At 40.5% G+C, this 23,623-nt stretch overlaps 2 protein-coding genes across 2 annotated transcripts; both read left to right on the top strand.

Moving 5' to 3' along the window:
- Positions 1 to 3,724: 3,724 nt before the first annotated feature.
- Positions 3,725 to 10,015, top strand: PCOAH_00022720 (Histone deacetylase; the record flags this gene model as incomplete). Its single annotated transcript, XM_020059079.1, has 1 exon — positions 3,725 to 10,015. The coding sequence occupies one exon, from the start codon at positions 3,725 to 3,727 to the stop codon at positions 10,013 to 10,015; it is 6,291 nt and encodes a 2,096-aa protein (XP_019914474.1).
- A 3,207-nt stretch (positions 10,016 to 13,222) lies between these two features.
- Positions 13,223 to 23,390, top strand: PCOAH_00022710 (Uncharacterized protein; the record flags this gene model as incomplete). The annotated part of the gene is made up of 2 exons (XM_020059078.1): positions 13,223 to 15,770; positions 15,910 to 23,390. 2 exons carry the CDS (start codon positions 13,223 to 13,225, stop codon positions 23,388 to 23,390), a joined length of 10,029 nt encoding a protein of 3,342 aa, XP_019914544.1.
- Positions 23,391 to 23,623: the final 233 nt, after the last annotated feature.

Below are 23,623 nucleotides of genomic sequence, written 5' to 3'. Positions count from 1 at the left end.
GCCAAGGGGGAGGAACGCATAATTCATATATATATTACACCCCAACGGGAGAGGTACTCATGTAGGTATCTACTCATGTGGGAAAATCACGCTTCTCAAACATGCGCCCCTAGGTGTATACATACCTATGTGAATATTCGAACGTTTGGAAGCACATTTTCACTTCCCCCCCACCCCTTATGGTTTTTACCATTTTAAACTTTCACATTTTTTTTTTTTTATATAAAAGTGTAAAATTTTTAAGAACTTGCCAACCTGTTGCAAATTTTTTAAAATTCAGCTGTAGATTTCATTCAAGAAAAAAAGGAAGGCATATGTTTTCAGCCATTGTGGTTAAGTTGTGTGGGTGTACGAAGTGCTACAGGAAGTGTCTACCGCGAAAGCGGGAACATAACACCATGTCGTGTAGGAATAAGAAAAATATGGAATTAAAAAAAAAGCATATAGATCTGTTCATTCCCCTTTGGTAAAGAAAAGATTTCATTTTAAGTGCCTTTTTTTTTCATTTTTGCAAAGTTCGCGGGGTGGACTTTGCTGACATGGAGGGCTAATCGTTCCATTCACCGCCTGGTTCGTCTTCATCACTTTACAGTTAAAGGATGAATCGACGCAGGATCCAATTAAGACGATAAGAATATCGTCATTTCTGTGTTGGGAGAAGGTGGGACGCATGTATACACACTGATTGTACTTTTCCAATAGGTACATGCACGCATGTGAGGGGTTCTTGTATCAATGTCCTTTGTTGTTAGCAAATATTTATTTACCTTCATCGGCACAAAGTCCATTGTTCCTTCGAGAGGAGACCCCTCACTTGTAGGTTTCACCCTGGTTGGGGATATACCAAAGTGTGTGGCTCAGTGTACCGTCTGGCTTGTCCACTCGCTTTTCTTCAATGGCATTACTGTTTTCACACGATCATGGCTTTACCGGTTTCGCTTTCTTTTCGTTTTATTTTTTCCCTATTTCCACCTTTGAAATTTTCTTATCGTTGTCTACGGGCGCCGTATACCGCGTGAAACGACCTTTGTTCAGCATTTCTGTTGGGACACATAAATCGTCTCCAAAATTCGCGCACACCTTTAACATAGTTTGGGAGTACCGCAGCAGCTGTACATACTCCTACCATGGTGATCATTTGGACTTTTTTTTTTTTTTTTTTTTTTTGTAACCTCTGCGCAGTGTATACGCTGTTATCACTTTTAAGTGTAGAAGTTCCCCTCTGTTGTTCGCGTGCGACCTTTCTTTTTGGTGCACCGCTGAAATGTTTTCTTTTCCTTTTCTCATTTTTTGGCAATTGGCGAAATGAGGCAGGAGGAAACGGGCACAGCGTGGTGCACTTGAGACTACCTATCCCTAACGCGCGAATCACAACTCCTGCTTAGTTCTACACTTTTCCCCTTTCAGCAGGAACAATTTTTAGAAGCAAATGGTGAAACAGTTTTCACCAGCATTATGTTTACCCCTAATTTTTTTTTCTGCATGTGAGGGTGTGCGCCTGGAGGGGAACCGGTGCATGTAGAGATGTGCATGTGCGCATGCATATTCATGTATGTTAGATTTTATGTAGATACACAGTTTTTCGTTTTATGAGTGTAGCCCCAATTGAAATATCTGATACGACTATTCTCTGTCCTGTTCCATTCTCCGTTTAAAGAAAAATAAAAAAATAAATGTAAACAAAAGGATAAGTGAGCAAATTTCCGCATGGCATGGCTTGGCTTGCCTTTATTTTTTTTTTTTTTTTTTTTTTTTTTAAAAGGAAAATGGAACAGCGTTTTACAGACGTGAGAGACAGTTGGTATTTATCTTTTCTGTCAATTTTGTGAAGTTGTAAATTTGCGCAGCTTCAACTCTGTCGATGCAATTTTGCAGTTACCATTTTGAAATATTGCCATGTCGAATGTGAGGCGAGCTAAAATTTTGGTGAACTGTCAGGGTTAGGAAGATGTGAAGCTGTGAAGCCGCCAACATGGCAGTCGAAGATTTGAGTACATGGAGATGGCGACAGCTTAAAAACATGAAGCTAAAAAATTTCGATGAACGTTTACCCTTTTGAAGTATTTTACAGGAATGAAGAGAAGAATAATATAGCAGCGAAAAGGAATGGCAAACAATATTCTTATGCATATGCGTTCCTGTTGCGTTTTTATTTTTTCACATTTTTTTAGGATTTTTTTGATTATTGCGTGGATGACGAGTTAGAAGCTATTTTTCACTTTTCTCCATTTGTGCGTTGCTCATTTCTTGTAGTACCCTGCCAGCCGGCAATACTCTTCCTCGCGAGTATAGATTTTTCTCTTTGTTATTTTACACTTTATTCAATCTTTCTCCTTTCGCGTTTTATCTTTTTTGTTTTCCTTTTTCTTTTTTGCCATTTCGCCTTTATTCTTTCACCATTGTTTTATCTTTTTTGTGTTACCTTCCTCGCGTGGCCCTTCCGCGTATAATTTTTTTAGTGTTTAACAAGTTTGCGCTATTTTTTTTTTCCAGCTGGATTGCTTTGTTGCTTGGCCAATTGGCTACACCTATGCGTGTATGGCATGCGTGTATAACATACGCATACACGGGTAGCATATTCCTCTCGCGGAACTGCATTGCGGGTATCTCCTCGCACATGTAAATGCGCATGTGTACATATTGGATGTATGCGTTTACGTATGTAAGTTTGCGCGTTCATGTGAACATATCAGGGACGTTCATGAAGGTGTGTGTTTGAATGTAGGTGGTTCATTTCCCCCCAAACGCACTTTGACCGATCGTCCCCTTCATACTGTGACGAACAGTTCGCTCTCGTAAGTTATACGCAACTACACAAACTAACCAATGCAGCATACCCGTAAACACACGCGCTAAGAGAATTAATTTATGCGTATGTATTTTGTATACATGTCAATTTTGGACCCTGAAAAATCACCCATTTGTCACCTCAATTTTTAATATTATTTCCAGAAATAAATTCTTATTTGTTGTCTAAAATATTGCATTTCCTAAATAATTTTTTTAACAGAGCGAACGTTAGTTTGGGAGGTGAGTATATACCCAACAAAGGAAAAAAAAAAAAAAAAAAAAAAAGTAGGAGAAAAGAAAATGAAACGCGAGTAAACGTAGGGGGGAAAATATCACCAAAAATTTATCCAAAATATTACCATAAGAATTGTAAAACTTTTAGCGATAATAACACCAAAGTGATAACCAAGCTATACTGGAGCGCCACCGAAGCGATAGCCTAACCTAGTCAGCGGCTAACCCACGAACCCCACTTAGAGAGCACATATAACCGATAAGTAACAAAGTAAAAGCGAAGGCCACGAACTAACGACCTAGTGAAGGAGGCAAGGATGTACCTCCCCTCGGGAACGTCACAGCAGAATATAACTGAACGCCGCATCAAGGTGTAGGCGCAAAAAAACACGTGTACAAGTTCGCCAGTTAAATTGCTTAAATTTTGCCAATTAACCCCTGTGCACACCGCCTGCTCATCCATACACACCCCAACGTGTGTTAAAAGTATTGTATAAAAAGAGTACCTAGTAGATGAGTATCTACAGATGTAATATGTATCCACGGATATATGTGAGAAGACGCCTCTCCAGTCACCACTACCCCGCACGTATCCCTGCACGTGTAGGTACCTACATATATACGTATGTATAAAGTTATTAAGACGCCAAGGTAACCAACCCAATCACAGAAACGCCACATAAAAACCCGCTTGCTAAATATGAAAAACGGGAGCATAAATACGCAAAGCAAAAATGAGAATAAGAAGACACCATTAAAGCAGGACACAATAGCACATTTAAAACTTCCCGACAAGGAGGCCTGCTTTAATAATTTCATCATAGAAAAATTCGACAACATAAATGACATAAGTTTATATTTGAGGGAGTCCAATAATTTAGCTGATAGTGCACAGCAGGTGGGAGGGGACGATGTGTTTATGGTAGATCTTATCGGAGCGGCCGATGAGGGGGCGCTTAAAAATGGTCATTTGGGAAGTTCCCATGGGAAAAGTAGCAGAGCTAGGAGAGGCAGACCTCCTAGGGTCACCCTCCCCACGATGACTACCAGAAATAAGAGCAAGAGTCATCTTAACGGTAACCACGTTATCAGTAATCACATAAGCAGTAATCACATAAGCAGTAATCACATTAGCAGTAATCACATTAGCAGTAATCAAATAAGCAGTAATCACATTCGTGGTAATCGTATGAGGGGCTACCGCTCGAGGAATAATTGCTCACACAGTGATAACACCCCAAGTAAACTCTACCCAGGTGACCACCTCGGTGGTGACCATTATGCAAGTGATTTTCCCCTAGACATCCTCACAAACAGTAACCAAAATGGCAGCCTGAGCGGCCGCTATAAGAGGATGTTAGAAGGAGAGGGTAGAAGTCTGCGCAAGAAAAAGCCAGAGGCGAAGAAAAAATTGACCAACGAACATTATGAAGGGGGGGAAAAGGAAAAACGGAAGAGAAGAAGCAAAAGTGATATGAACCGAAGGGGTAGGAAAAAAAAAAAAAAGTCAAGTGATAAAGGGGAATTTAGTAACGCCTATCAAAGGTTAGGCATAAAGAATAATATGATCAATAAGAATTACTCAAAAAGGAGGAATAAATTGCAAAAGGGTTCTTCAGTTAGGAAGAAAATGCACCTTAGGAGGGGGCAATTATCATCCACCAGCAGCAGCAACGATGGGGAATTCAAAGCAAACAAGTACCTCCTTGACAAAATATTTCTGTCTCTGAAAAAGAAGGGCAATTCAATGGAACAACAGAACAACAATTTCTATATTGAATGTGATGGAAGTGCTGATTTAGACACTGGGGGGGAGGCGGACACGGATTTGGAGGTATTCGAAAGGGGTGCACTGGACAATTTCCCTGTTGGTGTATCTTCTGGCGTCCCTGCTAAGGTTAAGTTCTCTACATCCAGCGGTGCAACGAGAAGGGCGGCTTTAGGCCCCCCCGATGGAGGCACCAGTTCCTATGCAGACAACGCACTGGACGAATACTACCCGACCAACCCGCAAAAGAGTCTGCTTCTCCGAAAAAACAATTACTACACACATTACAACAAAAGGAAGGCGAACAAAAGGAGTAACGTAAACCATTTGTACAAATATGCTGATAGTAATTATAAATACCACCAACCGGGTGATCTAAAAAATGGAAGAATCTTCTCCTCCTCCAAACGTGGCAATAACAATGTAGAATACGACTGCATAGGGTTCGTATGTGATGAGGAGTACATGTGTCAAAATCTGCACTTTGACGAAAATCACGTGGAAAGTCCAGACAGAATAAAATGCATTATAAAAGCCTTGAAAGAAAAAAATGTAATAAATAAAATGGTTCAAATAAAATGCAGAGAAGCTTTATATGAGGAGATTAAAGAATGCCATACTAGTACTCATATTAATAATATCTTCTATTCCCTAAAAAGAAAATTAAAGTACAACAAGAAGGACGTTATATATCCCTTTGATAAACACGACACATATTATACGTCTTACACGGGAACAGTTTCGAAGAGGGCAGTTGGGGGACTGTTAAATCTTTGTGATGTAATTTTGTCTAATAAGAATGAAAAGTTTAAATACATTGATTTTAAAAAATCCTTTCGGTACAATTATAACTTTTTTAGGAATATTCCACCAAACGGGGTAAGAGGCTTTTTACGGAACAGAATTAATCACAACAGTCATTTCAAACGCTCCAAGTCGGAGAGCAACCTGTATGTGATGAGTCCGTTCGAGGAGCACGACATCGGCCTTAGCGAAAACAACGGCGGGGTAAACCATGTTCGGAGTAACACCAAAAATAAGAAACCCACCAATGCTGCTCCTAAAAGGGGTACTCATAAAACTGTTAGTACGTCCAACTACTGCTACAACTGGAACCAGGCCCAGAGTGAAAGGCCTCCAAATGAAGACCCTTCTACCCTCGAAGAACCTAATAAAGAGGAGAGTATCGCCTGCCTTGGTGAGGCCACCCCACCGGAGCAACAAGAGGCAGATACCCAATTAGCGAACGTGATTGAAGAAATGCCCCCCACGAATAATCAAACGAATAATCACACGAATAACCCCACGAATAGGGAAGAAGTGCCCGTTTTTAACAAACAGTTTAGGAGCTACTCAACTTCCATATGTAGCGCTAAGGAGTGCACTACCAGTAGCAGCTCCTTCACCGACATCAACTGCGGATTTGCTGCCATAAGACCGCCCGGTCACCACTGCAGTAGAAGTAGCCCCTCCGGTTTTTGCATATTCAACAATATCAGTGTAGCGTGCAAATATATTTTTAAAAAATATGGGATAAGGAAAATCTTCATTTTCGATTGGGATGTGCACCATGACAACGGGACGCAAGAAATATTCTACAGTGACAAGGACGTCTTGTGCTTTTCGATTCACAGGTTTGATAAGAAGAAGAATGATGGGAAGAAGAAGAAAGGTGCTAACTCCGCTGCCGGAGGGGGGACGACCAACGGTGAAAAGGGGAAGAGTAACAAAGGCAGGAAGGCAGAAATCAACAAAGGTTTATGTAAAACGTTTAAATCGGACACTAAAGGTTCCTCTATATTGGATCCCATCTTGAGCACAACACAGGGTGCCTTATCAACCACACTCGACAACAGAAAGGTCGCTACTATTTCCGGCGAACCTCCAAGTAATGCCACACATACAGATGATAGGAAAAAGAAGATGAAAAAGAAGAGGAAAGAAAGGGGAACCAAAGAGAAAAAGAATCTTAAATCTTATGAAGAAAATTTATTTTATCCTCGCACAGGAGCGAAAAACGAATTGGGAAGTAAAAGTGGATACAAGTTTAACATTAATGTGCCTCTCGAAAAAGGGTACAACAATTGCGATGTTTACTATGTGTTTAAATATCTACTCCTTCCTGTATTGGAAACTTTTCAGCCTGAATTTATTTTCATATCGTGTGGGTTCGATGCTTCTATTAAGGACCCCCTGGGGGAATGTAACCTCACACACAATTTTTACCAGTGGATGACTTTGCAGTTAAAAAATTTCGCCGACATTTTCTGCAAAGGAAGAATTATCCTAGTGTTAGAAGGTGGGTACAATTTGAATTACCTTCCCAAGTGCACCCTAGCGTGTATAAAAGCGTTAATCAAAAAGAACAAAAATAGGAAGGAGTACCCCCCCAAGCAGAACTACAAATGGGGTGGGAATACATCCACTGATGGGGGAATGATCACAAAGGGGGACGGATTATCGACGGTTACCCCAACTAATGGAGTTCTCACAATGGAGGGAGCCCTTCCGAAGGGTGTTAAAATTAGTGAACCAAACGGCTCACCAAACAGGTCACCTAGCAGAGACGAATTAACCCCCTCCAGCGATTCCGCATTTAGGAAAATGCAAAATTGGATACAAGTAAAACATGGAAGTCTCATCAATAACATCCGCAAAAATAACGACCACGTTAATTTTTACAAGTTCAAATGCTCCTCAGATTATTATAAGACGTCAACCATGCCTTTTAAACACGTGAAAGGGAAGACATACACTAGTAGCATGACGTCCAAGAAGAAGGAGCTCATCACAACGGGGATGCTTCACTACTCCACGTATAAGGTAATAAAATACTTTCTGTGCATCCTCAAAGGGGATCCATTCCACCTTAATATTAAACTACCACCGTACAATTCTTTTTTAAAAAAAAAAGGACTAGAAAATAAAAAGTCAAGTCTTGAAAGGAAAATTAGTATATTCAAAAAGGTGGACAGCCGATCAGATCATCTTCGCCATGACGGAGGTAATTACTCCCATTATGGAGAAAGCTATTATGACAATGGTCTCCATGGGGGGGATAGTGGCATCCCTTATGATGCCCCATATGATGAAGAGGACGGTGGAATCATGAATTCTTACATGAAGAAAAAAATAGAGCAATTGAACAGATACAACGAAACGTACAAGAAGCAGTACTCCCTTTCGTCCACCACCATTTCAAACTTGTCCCACAGCGATCTCTACATTTCCAACGACGAATTTGACTGCAACAGCTCGGACAGTAGCAAAACCAGTAAAAGAAAAGTGATCCTACTGAATAAGCTAAAATTGAAAATAAGTAAAAATGACAATATGAGTAGTGCACCGACTGCATCTCGACCCTTGCCGAAGATTGAAAAAAAGAAGCGCAAGAGGAAGAAGCAGAAGCAAACGTTTCCCATTCTTAGTAACAACAACCGAAAAATGAATGGAATAGAAATATGGGACCTCACCAATATCCCTGAGGACGATGACATAATAAACGTCAATAAGCACAATAGCAATGAAAGGGCTGGTCGGGCACGTGAGATCAGTAGAAAGGGATCCAGGGCGCCTCCCAATTTGATTAGCACCACGTGTCCTCCCCACCAGAACGACCATCAGGAAGACCACCTTGGCTTCGATCTAACGAACTTGAAGTACTGCCGAAATCAACTGCAGAACTCCTTCACCATGTATACCCAGAGAAAGAAAGGATTCATATTTTTCTACGGTAGTGGACATAGAAACCAATGGGTTCTACCTGCACATAAGAAAATTACGCGCATAATTAAGCTTTGCTCCGAATTAGAAGCCTATTTCTATGCGTGGCTGTATCTATGCTGCGGGAAAAAAATCTGCATTTCTGGTACGATGGTGGATTATGCCTCCATCCTCGAAGGTAAGGTGACCGTGGAGGGCCTCTCTCTAAGCGTTCATTCGTCTGAAGGGCAGAAAAGGCAAGCCGAGGAGTTATTGAAATTTACCGTCCCGTGTTACCATTCCTTTTTAAAGAAAACGCAGTTGCTCCAGCTGGGTTACCAGGAAGGGGCTCCTCAAAGTGTTGATGCACTACACGTGGTAGAGGAAAGTCATGAAGGGAGCGCCGCAAAGGATGCAACAGGAGGTAACCACCAATGGAAAGAACAAACCGTAGATGGTGAATTACACGAGAAGGAGGAAGGCAAAAGCAACCATGATGATAAATCAGAGGAAAACTCGAAAAATAGCGTCGCGATGCTAAATTCTGGTGAAATTTGTACAAGCCAAAGTAGCTGCTCATTTGAGCAGAATGACAACGAAAAAAATCTGATGGAGCACAAACGAAGTGGCAGTGTGATCGACCAACCAAGCAGCACAAAACAGAGTGAACCACCATTAAAAAGTGAGAAAAATAAAACGGCCATTTGTTTAGCCAATGTGTTAAGTAAAATGAGACACCCGTGTGTGATGGATGTAAAAATGGGGGTCAGGTTATATGGTGATGACTGCGCTAAGGATTCTATACAGAAAAAAATTCAAAAGGCCAAGAGCAGATCCTGTCTGTCACACGGATTCCATTTAACAAGCCTAATTGGTTGGGACAAAAGAAAGGAAGAACCTTTTTTCATATCAAAGGAGGATGCTCATTCGATAAAAAACGATGACGCTTTTGTGGATGCGTTCATGTCGTACTTCTTAGCATGTGATAATGTACACATTTCTAAAATGTTGTTAAAGAAGCTGCTTCTCGTTTTAGAACACATGAAAGCTTTCTTTGAATCCCAGCAGCTATTTGCCTTCTACGGGACTAGCTTGTTATTTGTCTTCGATTCGGATCCCTCCAAGAATAAGATCGATGGGGAAGGGACTTCCCGGGTGGCAGAAAACCCAACTAGCGAGGTGATAGATCTAACTGATGTGAACAACATCAGCCTCGCTGTTCATCCAGAAGAAGGAAAAAGCAACAAAAAGGAAAAGGAAGACCACGAAGATATTTTCAACTTTAGGGAAAAAATGCAGAAAATTTTTGAAGATTCCCTAACATTGGAAGAAAGGGACATATACATGCAGAAAAAATTAAATTACAAAATTTTGAAAAGCGCCAATATATACATAATCGATTTTGCCCATGCTAGTTTTAATAGAAATGAAAAAGATGAGGGGTTCCTTCTCGGAATAACATCCCTTTATCGTATCATGAAAAAAACGATTCAAAGGATTGAGGCCCTTTATCTTGCCTAGTGCTCATTTGGGGGGCAGACAAGAATTATTCACTGTGTTACGCAAATTGTACAGCATCTTCCTTAAACGAATCAGATTAGCTAATTTTCATGAGCTATACTTTTATCCGTTCAGGTACATGCATATGAAAAAATTTCCTAAATTTGTCATTTTATTTATTTATTTTTTTTAGAGTATATAAAATGGGCTAAATGTGCACCCATAGGGCGTTGTGCCGTAGGTTGCCCTTATGTTGTGCCCATCGGGTGTGCCTACGCCGCATGTTAACCATTTTGTCACCCTCAATGCTCTTTTCGAAGTACCGCATTCTTAATTTACGCCTTATCCGTCTAATTTGTCCCTTTGTCTATGACCCCTTTTTTTTAATATGTCTGAAAGATTAGCAACATTTAACCCTAAAGGGAAGTTCAATTTTGATGCGACATTTGCGCGGGAAGCTTTTCTGTTTTTGCCCTGAACAGTGGTGCGACGTTTTGCGGCAATTTTGGTAACATTAAACATATGTTCATGTACGTGGACATACTGATTACCACAGTTATTCCCCGATGTGATAGAGCTGCTAAATGGAATCACCACAAGGGCATGCGCCCTACACTCAGCGCGACGCAAATTTCTTTTCCCACCACTTGGTTGCCTTTTTAATGCAAGTTCAGATTAATTCGCCATGCACAAAACTGTTTAAGTAGCTTGGAAGCGGTAAACAACGGGGAAATGTGTTCCCAGAGTGAATACTCCTTACCAATTATTCATCAACCCTGGTAATGGGAAATTTGTTTGGGAACAAAGAAACGACCTCGCAGGTTAGGGAACTACGGAAATTCATGACATGTGCTTTGCTACATATGGCTAGTTAATTGTGGTTAATTTTTTTTTACCACCTTTTTTGCAGAGCAAACAATTTCATGGTTAAGATGAAAAAAAAAAAAAAAATAAGAATATATGTATGTATATAAGGAATTTAAGCCAATTGGAAAACAAGAGTGTACAATATTTTTTTTGCAAAATTGCAAAAACAATTGTAGCCGCATTTGCATTCGCTTTTGTTGCAATTTATTCTGAAGGAAGCCTTTATTGTATGGTGTTTTTTTTTTTTTTTTTTTTTCTCCCCGTATGCATAAAAAGTATGCCTACAATAATGCTCATCGCGCCCGTATCATTAGAGTCACCATCCCGTTGATTCCTGCTCATATAAAACGTAGGAATGTGAAGGTTGCCTTCGCGTAAGAGCATGCAGGAATTACGTCTCCGGCAAAATGCCCCCCATTAATGAATGGAATTGCTTGAGAGAGGAGAGGGGCAGGGCATGAGGTTGCCCTCCGTTAATATTTACGAACACCCATAAATATAGGCATGTATACATGGTATGGACCCCTTCGTAAGCTTAGCCTACCACCGCGCAACCCTTCGCGCGGAAATAAAAACGCCCGTTACGAACCAAGGGAAGCCAATTTTATGCGCACAGTTTGCTGCTTCGTTTTTATATACACGTAACGCCTACTATTTTATTTGGTTAATCCTGTGTTCCTCTTGAGCGCATTTAACAAACCATTTTACTTCCGCTCTGGCGGCTTTTATTTTACTTTTTTTTTTTTTTTTTTTAACGTAAAAATTTCTTATTTCAGTTGATTTCCCTTTTTATTTTAAGTATACTACTTTTTAGCCCTTTTCAATTTAAGCTTTTTTTTTTTGTTCCCTATTTATGAGGCGTATAATGTACTACACGTTCATGTAATGCCATACGTGTATATATTACGTAAATATATGCTGCGCGGATGTACCTGCGCGCAAGCATATGTTGCGTTCATGCTCTGCCCTTAACTTGGCACTTATGTTGTAATTGTATCGACTAGTTGTACGCCCGAGTTGTACCTTGCAGGCCCCACTTCCAAGTGACCTCCCCGCGAGTACATCCCCTCCAACATTATTATGGTACACTTTCCCATCGCGTATTTAATATAAATACCAGGGGGATTTGCGTTTAACCATGTGGTATATAATTCCTGTGGGTGTCACAGTCCATGAATGTATGAATGGAAAATTTTTCGTGCCTCCCACCTTGGTACATTTTTAACTATAATGTACACTATGTTGTATACACGCGTGTGGAATAGTGGCAAAAAAGGGAGAATTATTTCTTAATAGTTTAAAAATGAACGCAATTTTTTTATACATTTTTGTGTGTATTTAAAGGATCAATTTGAAATTTTTAATTTCAATTCTCATCAATTCGCATCGTTTTATTTTATTTCCTTTTTTTTTTTTTTTCGCGATTAAACTGGGTTTGCTGTTTCATCCGACTTTACAATTCACGCGTTTGGAAAGTGAACGTATGTGCGCTGCGCGATATGTGGATGCGCATACATACGTATACTTCTACCATGCACATATATGTGAACATATGTATATATGCACATTGAACATATACACATCCGCACGTGGACCACGTGTGTTATGCGCACGTTTGTGACCATGTAAAATTGTTAAAAACTTGTATTCAGCTCATTAGAGGATATATGCCTTTATACAGTATACACCCTTTGCGCATATGCAAACAGAATTGTACACATAGAAACGCGCACATTTGTAAGAAAACCATTGAGTGAAAAAATACATTCCCCATGTTGTCCCCACCCATTGTTTTTTTTTTTCACTTATTATTCTGTTTAATTGTGTAAATTTTGGAAATTCGCCAATTTGCTGAATTCATGAAAAAAAAAAATTTTCAAAATAAAGAAAAAATACTTGTGACTTTTGTTTTAACGTATCTCCATAGTAGCACACTTCCTGCGAACTCTTTCTGTATTTCCCCGTTTTTTTTTTTTTTTTTTTTTTTTTTTTTTCACCGTGTACATGTGCGTGTATATAGTTGCGCCAGAGGGGTTGCGTTAGCGCGTGTACCTGTGACAGTTACATTTGATACCCTCGCCTCGAGGACTGTGCATGCGTTGTTGCATTTGAATGGAGCACACGCAGCGTGATCACCTTTGGCGTGACAACACTCAGAGCAGCTAGTCTGTGGAAGGACGTATAAACTGCTTGCGTGTGCCGTTACGTATGCTACATTTAGGTGTAACGGAGTAACGTCCGCGGCAGCAGCGTAGGAAGTGGCACGCCAAGCAACTTGCGAAGCACCTCGTCGACGCGCATGCGGATCTTACCTACTTGCACCAACCTACGTCACCCCGTCCCGTATTATGCACATTTATAATGGATAGAGGAAGATCAAATGGAAGGAGAAACAACGATGTGATGAACGCACTGAGGGAAGGAAACATAAAAAATGAAAATGTAGACGAACATCAGTTCTGGACCAACATCGACAATCAGTACTTCTCCAATTTTGACAAGAGATTAATTTCTGCCTTTGAGGACCACATAAAATGCACAGATTACATATGCAACAAAATTAAAAACAAAAAAATTAATAAAAAAATTTTCGAAAATATTAATTGTTATACCAGTTCAGTAAAAATAAAATTAAATCCAAGTGAAAGAAATAATGACACGTCCAACATTACTGATTACATTTCTCAAAATAAAAACTTGATTTTTAAAAATGAAGAAAATGAAAAGGGGAACGAAAATAACGGAGGAGTTATCCCCTTTGTGGATATTGTAAATGATGTAAAAAAGGAGGAAAATATTTTCGGCTTTAATCCAAAAAGTTATCCATACGGTATTGATAAAAAAAATACCAATCATGAAAATGCCTTATCATGTGAACAGAGAAAAAGCATTATCGATTTTATGCCGATGGCGAGGAATGAATTTTTATTGAATACTCTGCATCATCAGAACTTGAGGAATGCTCATCCTGGTGGTTACCCCTTCCATATGGGCAGAAATATGAGCCATATTCATCCGAATAATCATAAGGAAAACAATTTCTTCATGAGGGAACTCCCCATGCCCGGCCTTCCCAACCTGCTTGGAAATGACCCCATGTTTGACATGGAGGACAATTCCAAAAATGGCAATCCGAACAATGTGGATAATCTGAGCTACATCGCTTCCCCCCCTTCGGGCGGGACTCACCATGTGAACGTAAGGAATGCGAATACCCCCTTTGTCAATGTAGTCGATAGTAGTGCTAATCATAGCGTGAAAAACAACAATGGCAGTGGCCACATGTCCAGTTACGCCCAACTTAAAAATACCTCCAGGGAGGCAGGTGTCATTCCAGAATTTAACAAAATGGGCAAAGGCCTAGGGGAAGTAAATGCTGACTCGATTCCAAACAACGCAGCCCCAGTTACAAAAGTCGTGTCGTCAATTAACCAGCAGAATGTTAGCAAACTAGCAGAGGGTGAGAATAACGTTGCAAAAAGTAATGCACACCATAATGATACGAGCGCTTCCGTCAATGCAGGAATTGGCAGCGCAAATGCCAATCTTCCCCCGTTTAGTAAGAACAACTCGTTCCACAAAATGAACGGTGTGGGAATGAACGTAAACATGCCCGTGCAAAACAACAACCTCTTACTGATGAATAGCCAATTCGACGACAAGATGAGTGAAGAAATGAATATGTTCCCCTGTTCGCTTTCCGATATGACTAGTGGCATGTTTAATCCTGCGAACAAGGGGGAAGGACTCAATGGCCCTGAAAAGGGCAACTACAGTGGGGGTAATAATGAAGAGAAATGTGGCACAAATATAAACAGCAGTAATATGCGTAGCACCGAGAAAACGGGAACCAGAAATATTCCCAATTTTCGAAACACGCAAAATAGTAGAAGCATAATAAATTTGGAGCATCTCCACATGAACAGTCATATGAATAACAGAATTGATGAACAACCCCCGATGTTCTTCGACAAGCAGGGAAACAACAAATTCCCGACGCAGAATTATCCCGTGCCGAATGGCCAACTCAATTTAAACAACGGAATTGGTTCTTACAAAAATGACGTCCTCTATGGTAAACAGTTTATGGTTCCCCCTCCTCCTTCAATGTATGGTAAAGGGTTTTACCATCAACCCGATTTGATGAATTGCGAAAATGGGATGATGCTCCATAGGGGTGAAGGTAACATGGGCTATCCTTATGACCAATCGCTTAATTATAAAAATGCTAAACTTTTCTCCAAAAAGGACAGTGAAACGAAACTAAAAAAAAATATCGAAAACGATGAATATTCCAAGTCGCAGATGGAAAAGTGGACAACTCCCTCCAAACCCAGTAGAACGAACAAGCATGACTCCAACTTCTTTAACCCCTTCTTGAATAAGAAATACGATGGAGTTGGCAAGCTGCCCTACATTCAGAACAAACCTGTGCCCAACGGATTGCACATCTCGATTTACATTCCTAAGAATTACGAATTTAGCGAAAAGACCAACGCGGACGGTGAGAACCAATCAGATGCAGAAAAGAGCAACGGTTGGGAGAAGGCCTTTGTGAAGCGAAACAGCAGTGTGCATGGAGATGCGGGTAAGCAAGAACAGCTGCTTAAGGAGGAAGAGGATCTCCACGAGAAAGAAGCGCTAGCAAAATTGCTTACCGAAATTACTTTTGGCGATAGAAGGAATGTACTGAACCCTAAAATGTCCATCCAAGATAAGGAAAAATGTTATAACAGCATTTTGGACGAATTGAAGAATTATGCCTCCTTGCCAATTATCCTGGGCAATATTTTGCCCTACTGGGAAAGGCAAAAAAATAAAAATTTACTTTATAAGGTAAAAAATTTGAAGCTAACCAATGCCAAGTCCAAATACATGCACATCAAGAATGTCAATAAGAAGATTGCACGTAGGAAAATTAGGAAGAGGAAAAAACACCTATCAGTGCATAATGACCCTAGCGGAAAATTTAAAAAGAAGAAAAAAAAAAAAAAAAAAAAAAAAAAACATTACGGATGGTGCCTCTCAAACGATGAACATAAAGGAAGAGGCAAATGATCTGGACAAAATGGAAGATGAAATTGTGAATAAAAGTTTGGACAGTTTAGAGAAGGAGAAATACAAGTTTGGTAACGACACCAACAGCTTAGAACTGACCGACGCCGAGACAAAGAAGGTGCACAACGGAAGTAAGGATGATGAATCTGCAAATAATGTGTATAGTAGCGAAGGAAAGGAGGATTCCAGTAAATCGGAACAGGTGCACATAGACCATTCGGGCAGCGACGTGAGGGACGAGGATGAGGAAGAGAACGCAGATGCCACAGCCCAATGGGAGTCTCCTTCAGTACCAAAAATTGGAGAAGTAGGAGATGTAACGGGTGGGAAGAAACAGTCATATATACAAAGTGAAGAAATAGCAGTCGGGGAAACTTTCCTTTTAAGTGACACTAATGAGGATAAGAATAGCCACGCTGTTAGTTGCCAAATGGAGGAGTCGTTAATGATTTGCCCTCCTAGCAACATGAGCGAGAGCAAGGAATCTCAGGAGGCGTTCCCGAATGAGGAAGGAGCCCAAAAGAAAAAGCACCAAAGTGCTTACCGTGAAAGTCAGGGAAAATCTCCCTATAGGAAAAAGTTACTATTGAAGAAGCAAAACAAGTATTGCAATTTTCAGTTTCTAAGGAAGTTCAAATTCTCCATCCCGAATAAAGCCACGGTACCATTTAATAGTTCCATTTTTTCGCTGCAAAGAAATCAATACAAATCCAGCATTTACTTCGAGTTCATATTAACAAATTTAAACTTAGACAAATATCGAAAGAACATTTTGAATGTGAACTACAATAATAGCAATTCTGTCACGAAGAAGGCACGTGCTTATTGCATAAATTTTAACAAATTAAAAAATCGGAAGAAAAAATTAGTGAAGAGGAGTACCTCAGGGGTGAGTGAATTGAAGTCGAATTGTAAGAACGACCTGGACATAACTCCACCGTGCATTAACAGTGATAACAACTCTCCACTTGGTGAGCTGCACAATGGGGGTGCCTCGGAATTAGCAGTGCGAACAAGCAGCAACGACGCAGGAATTATCCTACGGGGGGAGAGCAGTGGAAACGCAATGGTCAACCACACCAATGAGAATGACGCGAAAAATGCGAAAAACATAAAAAGTATTAATAAGGAAATATGCGTGCTTTTTTCCCGGTACGTACACAACATAAAGGAGCAGAGGAAAATCCTGACCAAGCTGCTAGATAGCATAAAGAACGAAAAGAAGAAGCCATACAAGTACTGGTACTCCATCGAGGATAAAATGATAAACTTCTACATCAATGAGTATTTAAAAAATAAGCTAAACACTAAACATACATACACCCTGTCAAAGCAGATTGTAGATTTGCTAAAGTTAAGAATATTAATTAGCAACAGTTCACAGTTACCAAATAGCTGGACAGAGAAGGCCCTGTGCAACATTTGCAGTTTGGGAGAAGATTGGGAAGATAACCCGATAGTTTTCTGTGACTGTTGTTACACACCCATGCACTCATTTTGCACTGGCTCCAGGAATATTAAAAATTATAACATTGTTAGGAGAAGCTCACAGAATTCGGATAAGAACGAATCAGAGGGGCCAACCGGTAAACAGTACGATTCTGTTTGGGCTGCCAACAGTGCCAGTAAGAAAAGAGAACCCAAGAAGGTTAACCTTAACATAATGAAGTCGCTTTTCTCGGATTGTTACATCAATTTTGATTCCCCCGTTAGTATTTTTACTGCCCCAAAGAGTGGCGACGTTGCGGCAGGTGAGGGTGAAAAAAGTGAGGTCAGCCAAAATGCCGAAATGAAAGCCCCATCGTGCAATGATCAACACGGGAACGGAATCAAAGGGGAGCCTTCAGGCCAGCTATCTGGCGGACCAATGAACGAGGGCAATGACCCCAACGGAGAAGTCAATAAAAATTCAAACTCAACATCCCCATCGGAAGAAGCTGAAACTAATGTGAAGATCGAAAGAATGGATTCGATGAAAAATGGAGAGCAGGATCAGGCACCCATTTTGAACGAACCTCTAGGTAGTAGCGCCAAAAATGAGTTGCAAAATAAGCAGAGCAGCATTCTCGATAGGGGAGGGATAAGCACCCCCACCCCATCATCCTACCTGCTGAACGGCACAAACATTGCAGCCACAAGTGGAAATGTCGAAAATAATGCCAACCAGGAGAGTGCAAAAAATCCGGACGATGAACAATGGATCTGCCCATTATGCTCCTACCTAAGGAATCAAATTCTGTTCATCGAAGATTCTACGGCTTTTAAAATTATCAGAAATTTAAGTGGCCCAAGGAAAAAAAAAGAAATTGAATACCTATCCAGATCTTGCGATGAATTTGGTAATTCCTCCTTAGATATAAAAAAGGAATTGAAGGAGTACACCCCCCCGGAGGAAATCACCATAAATAAGAACATCCCCGTCAGTTTGATTTATAAGCATAAGTCAATTTTGCTGCTGTTCGATATTGACAAGGATATTACCCATTACAAGGAGAAGTACCACGTCGACATTAAAGACTCGCATGACTTTTTCGAGAAAGTCGTTTTGAAGAACACCCATTTGTATAAGTACAAAATATTCTTCAATTGCATTATTGTGAATAAGGCCGTTCTTCAGGAGGGAGGTAGGGAAGAAGTTAACCCAAGTAGTATTGGTACTAGTAACGGGGGCCACCTGATTGGCTATAACCGAGCCATGCACACCCCCCAGATGAACGCACTAAACCCCGAACATCTTAAAATGTTCCGACAGGAACCGTTCCTAGTAAACGAAAACTTGGAAGAAAGTGACGCAGATGATTCGAAGGAAAATGAAAAAGACAAGGAAAAAGAGGAAAAGGGAGATAAGAGAAGGAGGGATAGAAATTCCCATAGTAAATTATCCAAGCGGGAATTAAGAAGGAGAAATAGATTGAGAGCCAAAAGGGGGAATGCCAACAAAAATAATATCAACACGAATGATGGTAGTACACCTGTGGTTGTAAGAAAAAGAGGGAGACCCCTGGGCAGCACAAAATTGAACAAAATGAAAATGCTTAGTATGAATAAGAACAACACTAAAAAGGAAGACAATAAATTGGAAGCCACGCATAGCAGTTTGACTCCTAATAAAGATCTCTTGAACAGCCCCACCTGTAACCAGAATGTGAACCCAATCAATCCAAGTAGCCATGTTAAGACCGAAACGGGCGGTGACGCAAATCAGTGTGCTCATCAGAATAGCACCGAAAGAATGAACCAGTCAGCCGTACCCCCCCCAGAGGATACCAAGCACGACTTGGATATAAAAATGAGTCTTAAAGAAAAAACACTTATTGCGCAAAGATATTTTAGCGAAACGAATTCCGATTTGTCTCACTTTATCGAGCGCAATTTCCCCTTTTATGAAAACAACGCGGATGAGAATAGCTTGTCTCTGAAGTATAACTACAGTAGGAACTTCTCCTTCATTTTTAAAATCCCCACCTGCTGCATTTGCGAATTTGATTCCTTCTACCTGGGGGGCGGTCCAATCAAGAGGACCAAAAATAAAAACCAGTGGTGTCACATCCGTTGCGCTTTAATAAGCAACTGCGTAATTAACGATAAGATTGAAATTAGCAATAGGGATAAAACCAAGTATAAATGCTCCCTCTGCTTGAGGACAAGCAATACCGGAATAATTAAGTGTAACATTGCAGACTGTTTTAAGTACTACCACATATCGTGTGCCACATCGTCCAATAAGTATCTCATCGAATTGAACGAATCGAACAAGCTAGTTCTCTTCTGCTCCAACCATTCACAGAGAAAAGCGCCAACAGAAATTTTAAGGAAATATCAAATTCTTCGCGAAAAAGAATTTAATAAAAATAAATTGGAAGATAAAGTAAATATGTCCAAAGTATTTGACGCATATATTTTGCAATCCTACCTCAAAATTAGTGACATGAAATTGTTTAATTTGCTATCCTTATCTTCTCTCTCCATTTTTGAAAAATTCGTTTACTTCAACTATGATAAGTATAGCCAAGATTTGCAAACAAATAATGTTGGCATTATGGACGATTTTAACGATTTGTACCAGGCGTTCGATCAGCACTTATCCAAGGAGCGCAACGATGTGTTGAATGCCATATCAGACTCAAGCAGGTTAAAAAGGAGAATCACCAGCAGCCCCGAGGTGGATAATGAACAGACGAATACGTCACCCGTAGCTGCTACCGCGGCAATCGCAACTTCCACCACTGCTGTCACGCCCGATGCGGATGACGAACAGGGAAAGATGTTCCTCCAGCTGGAGGAGAAGAACCGAACGAAGAGCACCTCCATCGACATATTCGACCTAGAAACGATAAACAAAATTAGCACCACCAAGTGCAACAACATTATAAGCATAAGCAGCTTCAAAAATATCTACAACGAAAACATGCTGGATGAGGATTCGCTGCTGAAATTGCTTACACACGACTTTTTGTACATGCAGAAGGATTTACAAGAATTGAACAGCGTAATACTCAGCGATAAGTATAAAAAGTTAAAAAACTTTGAAAATATTTTATTGCTGTATCCGCATTTTAATGATTTCCAGTTGAGGAGGCTGTCGGAACTTATCCTAGAAAAGTATCACATTAACAGTGTAAATTACGAAGATGACGATTCCTTTTTTTCCTTTTTCCTTCAATTTTTGTCCTTGTTGAATAATAAAAATTTAATGTTGTGTAGTGTGTGCTTATCCAAGTCGAATTACTCACAGAAAGGGAGGGATGAAAAGAAGTCCGGAAGTAAAGGCGACGCGTACGCACTCGAAGGAGGAAATAGTAACATTACTGGAAATGGCGACCCTCTTAGCGGAAACAACAGTCACGATAATAGCAACTACACTACCTGCGGGTCCAACCTGAGGGAACATCTGGAGAATAAAAAGGAGCGCAGATTGGGATCACTCAGTGTGTTGAAAAAATGCTCCCTGTGCAATGTGTTCATTTGCCACTTCTGTTGCCACAGAATGAACATCGACATTATTAAGAATTACCTTAACGAGGGGGTGAAATGTAAGCCGCCCAGCCAATCAGTTGTAAGAGTGAGAGAACGCGTTAGGAACGCCACGCGTTCCCACAAAGTCGGTAGACCAAGCAAAAACAGGCACAAAGGGCACACTGATGACACGACAAATTATGACAACGTCGCAGCAACGGAGGTGAATGGTGAAAATAAGCAAGGAGAATCGTCTACTTTCGTTGACCCATCCGAGGGGGCCCAATCTGGGGAGAAACAAAATGGAAGTAGAAATGGTTCCACCGATGTAGGTGTTGACATGGAGGCAGTTGGTACAGACGCGGTTGCTGCTCCCGTGGATGGCGATGTGGTGAGTGCGAACGGGGAGGAGGCTGCAAAAAATGGGGATGAACAGCTTGAGAAGAGAAAATCAACTGATAGCAAACTTGCGGAACAACGCTTATCGTCAAAGATTGAGCAGATAAAAGAACACACGCATGAGGTAGCCAAAAGGAACGACAACGATGATGAATTTGTATGCCCGAGGTGCCAATATTTCCAAGTAAAAAGAAAAATAGGCTTCTGCATGTACTGCCCCAGGTTGGATGGATTCCTAAACTGCTTTGAAGATAAGGCGAAGAAGGAACTACTATTTGTGCACCCCAAATGCTTAGAATACGTTAATACAGCGTACTGCAAAAAGAACATGAACGAAACGAAACCGGGGGCAATTAAAAAGGTTTGCAGTTACTGCAGAATTAAGCATGGAATAGTTATCACGTGCAGCAGCACAGAATGCGATATGTCCTTTCATATATCCTGTGGAATTTTATTAGGGTGCAAAATGGACAATTTTTTTGGCCGTGTTGATATTTACAATCCGAAGAAGGCCTATTGTTTTAAGCACACTTTCCAGTCATGTAAAAGAAGCACAGTAGCAAATTTTATTAACACAAATAAGCTGTTCTTTTTTGAGAATTTCCTGGACTATCCTTTTAACCATTTGTACAATTTTATAATGGGCACCTACATTTTTAAGCAACTAAATAAGAACTGCGCTACCCATTTGATGAAGCCAATCAAGATAGAGGAAAATCCGTGCATCAATACCATTTTCGAAAGGACGCAACTGAACGTTCTGAGGAAAGCTACGCATCTGCTCTCAAATGATATTAAAAGAAGCCACAAGAAGAAAACGGGTCTAGCTTACGACCTCGATGAGGGGCACATTGCGGCAGGTATATTCCACAATGAGGACAACACAGGAGGTAATCATGAAAACAACGGTGAAAACTTTTTTCACAAAGATTTGAAGTTCCTAATTGAACACCACTCTAAGAACTCATCCCATGCACAGAAGAACATGCAAGGGGAGGATGCACGATATGGGGCTAACCACTTTTCTGACCTCATCATGGGAAGGAAGGGAGCAACAAATAGTAGTAACTTACCACAAGATAAACGTAAAGCACTGCAGTTACAAGCAGATGGTGGAAAGAATCCTTTTTCTAACTTGAGTAACAGTGGAAGATTCAAAAACGACCCCTCATTTGCTGACGACAATGTAACAGAAAGCGCAGTCTCCGTGTTATCCGAAAATGAAACAGAAGAACTTCGGTCCTTTCAAAATGTTTCCTTTTTTAACTCCAAGGCATATTCCCAGATTAGCAACATAGTGAGCAATAGCTTCATTCATCAGGGGAGAAAGTTCCCTCAGAACGAAAACGTCATGCAATATTACAATGGTACTAACGTCAACCCCAATGGTACCTATCCCTTTTTGGATGCCAAATGTGAGGACATGCAAAATGGTGGACACTTGGCCAACTCACACATATTTGCGGCAAAAAGGGATAAGTATAACCAATTAGAAAAAAAGAGAAAGAAATATCTGCTGCAGCCAAATGAAAAAATGGCAAAGAAGAATCTTCTGAATGATGCCAATCCCTATAGTGTTAGCCTCGATATGAATAACCAAACGAATGGAAGAAAAAGAAGGAGGTATCGAAAAAATAAAAACGAAAACAATGACGACAATTTTAGCAGCAACATGTTAAATGGGCCTAGTGGGTTAATAAACCCAACACAGATAAGCAGCACCCGTACACATAACGCCAGTGCTGCTTCCCAGTTTGATATAAATATGAACTCCACGGCATACCATCTGAACGAGCTTATTGTAAACAAGGACAAGCATTCCGTAGAAAAGGCAAAAGGTACCAAAAAGGAACTCGTCAAAATGAACCAAAATGGAATGAAGGAAGAAAAGTCACACATAAAAAATGATGAACACATAAAGGAGGAACAAATTTATTGCCCTGTATGCAAAAGCTTCTATGAAGAACTGAGTGACGGTTCCCCAGCCGATGGACTAAACTGGATTGGATGTGACAAATGTGAAAAATGGTATCACTGGATCTGCTGCAAGTATTCCATTGACAATCCCCCCGATATGGAAAATGACTGGTACTGCAGTTCCTGCCTGAACAGCTGATCAGTGTCCCTTCACGGGGGAACATTCGAATAGCACGCAGGGAGTTAATGAAGGGGGAGGAGTGAGGTGCCCCCCCCCAGCAAGGGTTTTTCCTCATTTGTGGGAACACGCATCGACATTTATTTATCATTTATTTTTTACCCCCTTTTTTTTAATTTAACGTTTTCAATTTTTAAGTTTTTGCCACGCCCAGCGTGCTGCTTTGCGTGTGGCTTTTTCTTTTTTTTAACATA

This window comes from Plasmodium coatneyi, chromosome 8, assembly GCF_001680005.1.
Source record: "Plasmodium coatneyi strain Hackeri chromosome 8, complete sequence".
NCBI classification, from domain to species: Eukaryota; Apicomplexa; class Aconoidasida; order Haemosporida; family Plasmodiidae; genus Plasmodium; species Plasmodium coatneyi.
Note: the sequence above shows the minus strand (reverse complement) of the source record. Positions and strands in the feature narration are given on the sequence as shown.